Source organism: Myotis brandtii, unplaced genomic scaffold (assembly GCF_000412655.1).
Source record: "Myotis brandtii unplaced genomic scaffold, ASM41265v1 scaffold227, whole genome shotgun sequence".
Classification (NCBI taxonomy): domain Eukaryota; kingdom Metazoa; phylum Chordata; class Mammalia; order Chiroptera; family Vespertilionidae; genus Myotis; species Myotis brandtii.
Window position 1 is genome coordinate 401,270 of NW_005358520.1, and position 10,459 is coordinate 411,728.

At 46.6% G+C, this 10,459-nt stretch overlaps 1 protein-coding gene across 1 annotated transcript in view; it reads left to right on the forward strand.

Moving 5' to 3' along the window:
• COL3A1 (collagen, type III, alpha 1) overlaps nucleotides 1-7,638 on the forward strand; it is a 38,729-nt gene extending 31,091 nt beyond the window's left edge. The window contains exons 41-52 of the mRNA XM_005866273.2: nucleotides 1-40; nucleotides 964-1,071; nucleotides 1,740-1,793; nucleotides 1,879-1,986; nucleotides 2,454-2,507; nucleotides 2,849-2,956; nucleotides 3,250-3,303; nucleotides 3,398-3,505; nucleotides 4,478-4,745; nucleotides 5,617-5,804; nucleotides 6,319-6,561; nucleotides 7,216-7,638. The exon at nucleotides 1-40 is cut by the window's left edge and continues 27 nt beyond it. Of these exons, the coding sequence (XP_005866335.1) occupies nucleotides 1-40; nucleotides 964-1,071; nucleotides 1,740-1,793; nucleotides 1,879-1,986; nucleotides 2,454-2,507; nucleotides 2,849-2,956; nucleotides 3,250-3,303; nucleotides 3,398-3,505; nucleotides 4,478-4,745; nucleotides 5,617-5,804; nucleotides 6,319-6,561; nucleotides 7,216-7,362 (1,480 nt within the window). The 3' untranslated portion in view covers nucleotides 7,363-7,638. The remainder of the gene's footprint in view (nucleotides 41-963; nucleotides 1,072-1,739; nucleotides 1,794-1,878; nucleotides 1,987-2,453; nucleotides 2,508-2,848; nucleotides 2,957-3,249; nucleotides 3,304-3,397; nucleotides 3,506-4,477; nucleotides 4,746-5,616; nucleotides 5,805-6,318; nucleotides 6,562-7,215) is intronic.
• The last annotated feature ends 2,821 nt before the right edge of the window (nucleotides 7,639-10,459 follow it).

The following is a 10,459-nucleotide window of genomic DNA, read 5'->3' on the forward strand; positions in this document are numbered from 1 at the left end:
GCCCGGGCCCAGGGGCAGTCCCGGCCCGCAAGGCATTAAGGTGAGTGTCGTCTTCGCATCGCTCGCCCCTGGTGTTTCTGGAAGCCTCGGGGGTCGCTTAGCCACAGCAGGGACAGAACGAGCAGGCTTTCCTGTAACAGATGAAATTCCTGATCTTTTCACATTTGGGGGAGCATGCATGTTGCTAAAGGCTCCAGAGTACAGAGCAATGCACACCATAGGCCAGCTTGGAGCATGCGCACAGAGTGGAGGTCACAGAATACGGTGTTTTTCCTACCATCTCAGTTGCCTCTGTTGGAAAATTTGTGAGCGTCCTTCAGTTCATTGACTGTGAGTCTGAAGGGAGAAACAATGTCAGCGTATGGACCTGCGAAAGCCTTTAACTGACAGCAATTATTCATCGTTTTGCACTCCTGACTGGCTTTCACTAATATTGCTTGGGTATCTTAGTGATTAGCATCTTAAATATTCATTTAGCAAATGGGGCAATCCAATTCTGTTTTATGAAGGCGCATATTTCGATACTTCAAGCACCTCTTTAAACTTAAAGGTCATATAATATTGTAAAACATTATGTGTTCGATGTATATGGACACATGTAGTAGGTGTAGATTCTGTAGATGGAGCCAGATGTTCAATGTCACTTCATTGTCATGGTCACCATCAGCCCATAGCTTCGTGATGGCTCCTCCTTATGTTGTTCTCATAATGGCCACGTCTGTGTCTACATCTCCTGTTAGGATGGATTCTGAGTCTGACAACCTGTGTCCTGTGTATTACTCAGCCCTTCCGTGTCCAGAGTCACTGGAAAAGTTAGAAAACGCAAGAAGTTTGCTTCTCCAAAGCTTTTCCCTGTGGAGACCCTGTTAGGAACCAATTCAACAGAAGTGGATTTAAACTTCTAATAACATGATATTCATTTAGTCCTTAAGTTTAAAAAAATGTCTTGTATGTTTCTCACAGGGTGAAGCGGGGAAGCCTGGACCCAGTGGTCACAACGGAGAACGCGGGCCGCCTGGACCCCAGGGCCTGCCCGGCCTGGCGGGGACGGCGGGCGAGCCCGGGCGCGATGTGAGTACCGGGTCCCAGGAAACAGCCAATCAGCCAGGTGGTCCTGGGTAACTTACTGAAGCCAGAGTCCCATGGGACCTTCAGGGCTAAGAGTGAAAATATGCCCGCATGCCAAGGTTCGCCTTCCTTTTCTCATAACAGACAAATTCTTTCCGTTACAACTTAGAATAGCCTCCAATGTCCGTGCCCATTGATATGACTCAATGAGTGACCGTTCATGGGGAAGAATATGACCTCTGGGTAAATAAAGAAACGAGTTGGGGCGGGGATACCCTAAGCTGCAACATTCCTTCTGGGTGGGCATGTCCTCCATGTTTTCCGTGATTAGTTTTTCCTTTAATTGCAGATTCCCATCATCAGCTTAAAGTACTGTTTGTCCCGCTTTTATGTGTCATCTCTCCCTTCAGGGTTCCTCTTGGACACTTTCTCCCTAATCATGTCTCCCTGTCTCACCCCAGGAAATTTCACCCACAGACACACTGCCCTCAGGCATGTCAGCTCGGCAGGGCCACGCCCACTGCAACAGCTACGACATTTTACTCCCAGGAGCCAACTCTCATTCTCTCTAGGAGGATAGTGTTCCCTCTGAGAGACGTGGCATCGGTGGCGTCGGAGTGGTTCCAAAGAGGTAGATTTCATCTCTCCGTTTCTTTTGTCTCTTTCCGCAGGGAAACCCTGGATCCGATGGGCTCCCGGGCCGTGATGGAACTCCTGGGACCAAGGTATAGCAAGCGCATGGACAGCAGGCGCATGCAATTAGAGCTGGCTGCCGGCCACACTGATTCTGGATCTGGAATTTCCCCACAGGGAGATCGTGGTGAAAACGGCTCGCCTGGCGCCCCTGGCTCCCCGGGACACCCCGGCCCGCCTGGTCCCGTGGGCCCAGCAGGAAAGAGTGGTGACAGAGGAGAACCTGTGAGTCCTACTACGCACCATCTCTCTTGTCTGTTTTCCTTCAGAGAGAGGTTAGTAGGCAGCAGACAGAACGTCACATCTGCCAACCAAAAAGATCGACCATCACTCGCTGTGCAGTTTTTACGCTCGTCATTCCGTAGGCACCTGCTGTCATAAGGCTACAGGAGAAGTCTCTGGCGGTAGTCAATGACGAGTTCATTACTAAAATTCAAAATGGTACTAACCAGACCAAGTGTACACTTACCAGGTGAACGTAAGGCTGGGCTAATAGGACGTTCTCAGCTTGTCTGTTTAGACCCCCTGGTAAAGATATAAACAGGGGAAGGACATTGAAGGAGGAAATGATACTGACTTTCAATAACAGTAAGCATAGTTATTCCTTCAGAATGCAATTAACTTTGAAATCAAACAAAACTATATCACCGAGTGACTAATTCCGTGTGTTGCTGTGTTTCCTTTTATTTCAGGGCCCTTCTGGCCCCACTGGTGCCCCAGGTCCTGCTGGTGTCCGCGGTCCTGCTGTAAGTCGTGTTCTTTCCCTAACTTCCTCTCTCGAGGGAAAGTTCTCTCTCTGGCATGTTCGGGGGACAGGGGTGACAAAACACAGAACTATGGGACAGAGGTTCAACTTCCCCTCAATGATGCAGAAAGCAATCCCGGACCCCAAAGTTCCTTGGGGCCAAGGATATACACATCAATTACTGGGTCTCATGCAATTATCAGTCCCAAACCCCATCAGTGTGTGGATGGGATGTCTAAGAGAATGCCAGGATGTAAGAGAATTTAATTGGCATAAATCCTAGCGTGTTTTCCCAGTGAGTATGTGTGGATAGAGCCTTGACTGACATGTGTTTTTGTAAAGGGTCCCCAAGGCCCCCGTGGCGACAAAGGTGAAACAGGTGAACGTGGTTCTAACGGCATCAAAGGACATCGAGGATTCCCCGGCAACCCCGGCGCCCCCGGCTCTCCAGTAAGTGCGTCGTTTTGTGAGAAAAGCCCCTTCAATTCGCTTTAACTGATGGGCTAGGCAAGTGTTCTGCACTGAGAGCAGAAAATGTTCATTTCTGAACGTATATGCCTGACGGGTTGGGAAATGGATTCAAGGACCCATTGGAACTCGTAGCTGGCAGGAGACAACGGGGAGACTGAAGGAAAGGAGATCATGTTTATCACGATCCCTGTCTTTCTCGATCGGATCTGGCATGTGTGGTCTCCTAACCTTTTTAAATTCTTCACTCCTATCTGCCCTGCCTCTCCCCCCAGGGCCCTGCTGGTCACCAAGGGGCAGTTGGGAGCCCAGGGCCCGCCGGCCCCAGAGTAAGTACCGCAGGGAGAAGGGGAAGGTGCATGTCGTCGCCCTGTTGGCGCAGAAGGAAGGTCCCAGCACTGTGACATCATGACCCTGTTTTAGGGACCCGTTGGACCTAGTGGGCCCGCCGGCAAAGACGGGACCAGTGGACATCCAGGGCCCATCGGACCACCAGGGCCTCGAGGGAACAGAGGTGAAAGAGGATCCGAGGTAAGACATCCCTCATAGACACACGCATTTGACTTGCTCTCACCTTCACATGTTCAGAAACACTTTGCAATATTCTGAAACCAGAGTTCAACAATACGCAGTCACCCGACTTGATTTAGAAAATGCGCAATGACTTGATGACATTCTCCACCACATTAAGACTCTATCACACTGCATCGAGGAGAAAACCCTTTTTTACAGTTTGGTCAGTTATCAGGTGTAACCTAATAAAGACATAAGCCCGCCCGCCTGCGCTCTCTCACATGGAGCCTCACAACCATGACGAACACACGAGCTGCAAATGCAGGGTGGGCAAGCGTGGGTTTGCGGTGGTTCCCAGGGGAAAAGACACGCGGTTATGATTATTACAGTGGTTTTATTAACTCCGCATTCCATGTGCTCACACTGTAAACATACCTTTGCCTCCCCCGTATGTAGTACATTCTAGTTCTCCGATAGCTTCTGGGATTTCTGTTTTGCTACTGATACCTTCATTCCTAATACCTTTCCATCCTATACCTTTGGGGTCAGTGGAATACAGACTATTCCCCCCATAAGGTACACATGTGGCAATTCAAAGGCAAGTAAGTGATCAGCCTACAGACACAAAGTTAATGACAAACCTGGGCTCCGGATTCTAATGCTGGCGTGACACGGGAGGGGATGACACGGGAGGGGACACGGGAGACGCCCGGTCGCATTAGCACTGCTTATGTCACTCACCCAGAAGGAGCCCCATGGAGTGAAACTCATGCTCCAGCACCACCGACTCTCACACAGCAGAACACGTTTCCCGAGAGCGAATCAGAATCATTACAAGTTTGCTATCACTGGGTCACATCACCCTTTGCTAAAGTAATGCTGATGTCTCAAGGCGTCCATTGTCTTTAATCCCTTTTCTGGGGCTTCACATGTTTTCTCATGGAGACCGAACAAGCACAGCTCAGTGATGTGAGTTCTTCCCTCCCCCAGGGCTCCCCCGGCCACCCGGGCCAGGCGCCCGGCCCCTGCTGCGGTGGGGGCGGAGCGGCCATCTCCGGCGGAGGGGAGAAGGCTGGAGGGTTTGCCCCCTATTATGGAGATGAACCACTGGATTTCAAAATCAACACCGAGGAGATTATGACTTCCCTCAAGTCAGTCAGCGGACAAGTGGAAAACCTCATCAGCCCTGACGGGTCTCGCAAGAACCCGGCCCGGAACTGCCGAGACCTGAAGTTCTGCCACCCGGAGCTCCAGAGCGGTAGGTGGGGCGCCTCGGGCCGGGCCACAGGGAGAGCGGCTGTGCCAGGATTTAGGGAAGGGGAACCTGCCGCGGTGGGCTGTGCTGGTCGAGCAGAAACGGGTTTCCAGATGTTGGCTGAAGGGAAACTCCTTGCCACTGAGAAGAAAACATGAACTCAAAGTGTAACATGAGTTACTTCAAAGTACCCCAGTAGGACCATTTAAAGACAGTTCTGCAGAAAGTGTAACACAAATCAGTTTGGTATGTTGACTGATGACTGACACAGGAGGTGAATGACATGGGGAGGTGACTGACATCATCACAGGCTTGTCTGAGTGACAAAGCAATGGTCATCACTGTAATTTGATGCAGACAACGTTTGCAATCTAATTGTTGAAATAATGCAATTTAATTTTTGTAATAAGTCAAATTATTAATTCTTTTCAAGAATTAATAATTTGACTTAATTTTTCAATAATTTGATTTATTTAAAAAATCCAAATGAAAAATTCCAGAATATTACATGGAATTTCATATTGCAATAGTGTAAGGTTTTGCCTAGATTGGGTTAATTCTTTCTGAAAGACACCATTACTTCAAGCTCTTATCTACCTTGGCATGGAACACTGCCTTGGAGTCACTTCAGCAAATGACTTGACATAGAGGACAGTCGACCATGGGGACTTTGGGTTTAGACTGACGGCATAGATCTGGATTAGACAAAGAGCTGACAGTACGCTATCCTATAAATGTAAGTACATACAATGCAAACACAGCAGCAGTCAACATTCCGAATGTCTTACCAGGCAAACACACAACATCACTCTGGTCCAAATCCCAGTACCGGATTCTGTAACCAAGTTCCATTGTCCTGTTTGGTGACTATTAGGAGAATATTGGGTTGACCCTAACCAAGGCTGCAAGATGGACGCCATTAAAGTGTTCTGCAACATGGAGACGGGGGAGACCTGCATCAGCGCCAGTCCTCAGAGCGTCCCCCGCAAGCGCTGGTGGGCAGACTCCGGCGCTGAGAAGAGGCACGTCTGGTTCGGGGAAACCATGGACGGAGGCTTCCAGGTGAGAGGGGCTCTCCCGGTCTCATCTGACACTGAGTCACCCTTACCTGCCGGCCGGCCTGGGTCCTGCTCTTTGTTCACCACAAAGCCAGGTTAGTTAATACACAGAAGAGCCCAACTGACTTCATACATTCAGGAGACCACTTCTAACCCTCATGTGACTTCTCTCTTAAGAGCTAAGCTAGAATGAAGAACGCCACCACCTTTTAACTCCCCAGACATTCCCTATGCTAACATTTTATGTTGTACATGTAGTAAACACGTGTTCACACGGTGACAGATGGTTACAGCCTTATCTCGGTGATCACATTGCAAGGCATATACATGTAGAGTCCCTATGTTGTACATCTGAAATCATATCATACAGTACGTCAACTATGCTTTAAGAAAAGTTCACATATAAAATATTCTTAACAAAATATATGAACAACCTACATTACAATAACCAAACTACGAGCGTGAGTCCCTCAATTGCACCTGAAACGTTTGACCCGTTGGCTGTGCTCCCCCCGCAGTTCAGCTACGGCAACCCTGAGCTCCCCGAAGACGTCCTGGACGTGCAGCTCGCCTTCCTCCGCCTGCTCTCCAGCCAGGCCTCCCAGAACATCACGTACCACTGCAGGAACAGCATCGCGTACATGGACCACGCCAGCGGGAACGTGAAGAAAGCCCTGAGGCTGATGGGCTCCAATGAAGGCGAATTCAAGGCGGAGGGAAACAGCAAGTTCACGTACACAGTCCTGGAGGATGGCTGCACGGTGAGTCACAGCCTTCTCATCGGCCCGGACCACCCTGAGCTCAGCATCTCTAGTTGAATCTCACTCACTATTTAGAAAAGACATCACAACAATGAGGGCGAACACATGAAGGAAGGCGTTTGGTGTTAGCTATATAGAATCTACTGAGTTGCTGCAGGAAACGCTCAATACCACGAAAAATAAATATGTTTTTCTCAACCGCTAGGTAAAAAGCAGTTGCAATGAAAGCAATTGAAACTTAAGTCCATAATATAAATGTTATCAGATCATCTGGTTACTACGCACTCTGCCTAATACAGAAAAAGGTTTGCTGTGTCACAGTGTGCCTGTGACACCAGCAACAGCCTCATATGTCTCACGGTTGCTGCGTCTCCTGGCTGCATCATTTTCTCTTGTGCTGGATGTAATCTCATGTTGTTTTGTACAGTAACACACTGTACAGGCTTGCAGCCTGGGAGCCATAGGCTGGACCATCCAGCCTCGGTGTGTAGGAGGAGCAGGCTATACCACCCAGGTCTGTGCAAATGCGCTCTATGTTGTTCACATAATGAAATTGCCCAATGACACACTTCTGAGCAGGGCCCCCTTCGGGAAGCAGCACCTGAACGGAATTGTGATGTCACAGTCACTTACCTTTTCTTGCTCTTTTTACAGAAACACACTGGCGAGTGGGGCAAAACGGTCTTCGAATATCGAACACGCAAGGCGGTGAGACTCCCGATTGTGGATTTCGCGCCCTATGATGTTGGCGGTCCCGATCAAGAATTCGGTGTGGACATTGGCCCTGTTTGCTTTTTATAAGCCAAACTCTGTCTAAAATCCCAGCCAAAAACCTCACACTCCATATGTGTTCCTCTTGTTCTAATCTTGTCAACCAGTACAAGTGGCCAACTAAATTCCAGTTATTTATTTCCAAAATTTTTGGAAAAAGTATAATTTGACAAAGAAGGATACTTTTTTTTTTTTTTGCTGTTTCACCAAATACAGTTCAAATGCCTTTTGTTCTATTTTTTTAAAAATTTCAATTTCAAAATGTCTCAATGGTGCTATAATAAATAAACTTCAACACTCATACAATCACACTGAGTTACTTCTTTGAATCCAACCCATGTGCAGAGCAATGACTATGCTTATAATTCAAGAACAACCTTTCTTTCTGAAATCCTCAGACAGACAATTTGAAAAGACCTCCCTGTTTCAACTACCTCAGCCTGGTCAGAAACACGGATGAATTCTCTAAGTCCCAGAAGATGAAAAAAAAATGTATAAGTTGGTAAAACTTATGAATTACATTGATTTATTTTCTAAAATATTTGTTTTTTAAAAATGTAGCGTGTAGTGCAAAAATTTAAAAAAAATATTTTTTTAAGATTCACCATTATTTTAATCTTGGATATCAGCTGCTTTTAAAGGTGCTCTCCTCCTCCCCTGTCATTGCTAACATGATCAAGATGACCAATATTTGGGAAGACTTTGAAGACACATGTTATGGTGCTAACGTACTTTCACTTTTAAAACTCTAGGCCAGAACTGTGGCCTTCCATTCCAAACCCTGAATGCACACCATCTGTGCATGTCTCCTGTCCAACAAGGTTGATTGGCATGTCACTTTAGAGGACTATCCCTTCATCGTGTAAAAGTCAACAACAACAACAACACACAAATTAGGGGGCTGATGTGCCACAATAACACAGGGAATGTGTTGAAATTTCACTTTGTAAGCTTGTATGTGGTTGTTGATCATTTTTTCTTACAGACACCCATAATAAAATATCATAATGAAACATTCCTCGTTTTTGTCACTTTTCATAGATTTAGCACATGCATGTTTACACTCAAGAACTTTAGTGATTTCCTCAAAAATAAAAAATATTGAAACCTCACTCCCTAGCCTAATAACGCAATGACCTTCAGACGTATGAGTTAATATAACCTACGTTCAGAGCAGGAAGCATGCCCAGTGGGGGACAGTGCAGATATTCAGGTCATATTTAGTGGAAGCCCTGAGGCACAGTGAAAGCAGAAGGCATTCGATCTATCCGAGCCGAACCCTGGAAATAGTAACATCATAAATCAGGTCGTCCCTGAAGAGGAAATGAGCAAGGAGGAAGATGCTGGAAATGGTTAAGGATGTAAGCTGGGTGGGCAAAACTGACACTAGGAATAAGTGCAAGTTTAGGAAGTTCCTACCACCTTTACACACCACCGACCTCACTGCCATCTTCAGCCAGCTCCTTCCGCCATCAAGTCCTTATTCTTTCAGTGACTGTCAAGAAAAATGGTATAGTCTTGCACGTTTGACTTTATAGTTTGATGTTTGCTGGCTGTAAATGGTTTATAAAACTAATACTTTCAAAAATAAAAATATCATCAGTCAAATGTCAAAACTCTTAGTCAAGTTATCCTCCACGTCAGGGGTAACACATGTCAACAGTTTCTCCTGCATCTTTCCAGAAATACTTTATGTAGTCTCTAAATATATTATCTATTATACGATTATTTGAGAGAAGGACATACACAGAGAGGTGCAGACACAGAGACAGAAAACCAATTTGCATTATGAGGTAAAATTAAATTACCTGGAGCTCAACAGTTTCTGCATCTTTCCAGAAATACTTTATGTAGTCTCTAAATATATTATCTATTATACGATTATTTGAGAGAAGGACATACACAACAGGGTGCAGACACAGAGACAGAAAACCAATTTGCATTATGAGGTAAAATTAAATTACCTGGAGCTCTAATTTGAGACATTTGCAAAGCCAGGTATATTTTGGTCAAGGCTTTTTTTTAATACATATTTTTATTGATTTCAGAGAGGAAGGGAGAGGGAGAGAGAGATAGAAACATCAATGATGAGAGAGAATCATTGATGGCTGCCTCCTGCACGCCCCCTACTGGGGATCAAGCCCACAACCTGGGCATGTGCCCTTGACCAGAATCGAACCCGGGACCCTTCAGTCCGCAGGCCGATGCTCTATACCGGCTAGGACCGGCCAAGGCTTTGCACACTGCATCGCACTGATGGTGGCTCTCCCGCCTCCCCCTTTCGCTTACACGGTCCCTTATCACTGCATTGGGCCCATCTGAATCATTTAGGATAATGTCCCCACCTTAAGATTGATTAGCAGCCTTTGTTCTATCCGCAGCCTCACTTCTTTCTTGCCTTGCCATGTAACATCAATATGCATAGGTTCCCGTGGTTAAGGAGTGGACGTACTAGGGAACTACTGTTCTGCCCACCTACGCAAAGAAGAGAGGAGGGTAGGAGACCCACGCTGGTGGTGCTCAGGCAGGAGGAGGCAGGGCAGCAGGCATCCTGGTCGCAGCACCCAAGATGGCATGGGTGCCCAGCCCGCGACGGCGTCACCAGGCTGCTTCTGGGCAGCATGAGGAAGATGGCTCTGGACATCGGCATTCTTTTCATTTCTGCTCATTTGATGAAGCTGTTCATTTCCTGAACTTCAGGCAGAATCGACAAATCACAGTGGATGCTCAGTAAGTACCTGGTGACCAAGTGGCTCACTAAGTCAAGGCACACTCACCTGAATGGTGCTGCATGAATTAGCTATGACTATCCTGGGAGTGAATAATCAAAATCCCAACTCAACTTAAGAGGAATCGGTGATAATTTATAATTATTCATTAATAACCCTCTTCCCTCCCAAAGAAATGCATGTTCTTGCTCCCTCCTGCACCACTAACATGGCAATTGGGGTTTCTTTTGAGGAAACAGTATAATAACTACTTTAGGCTGCTTACTGAAATGGCCCCAATTATCAGCTCCGAAGTCAGATTGTTTGGCCTAATATCTTTTTTTTAATATATTTTTATAGATTTCAGAGAGGAAGGGAGAGAGAGATAGAAACATCAATGATGAGAGAGAATCATTGAT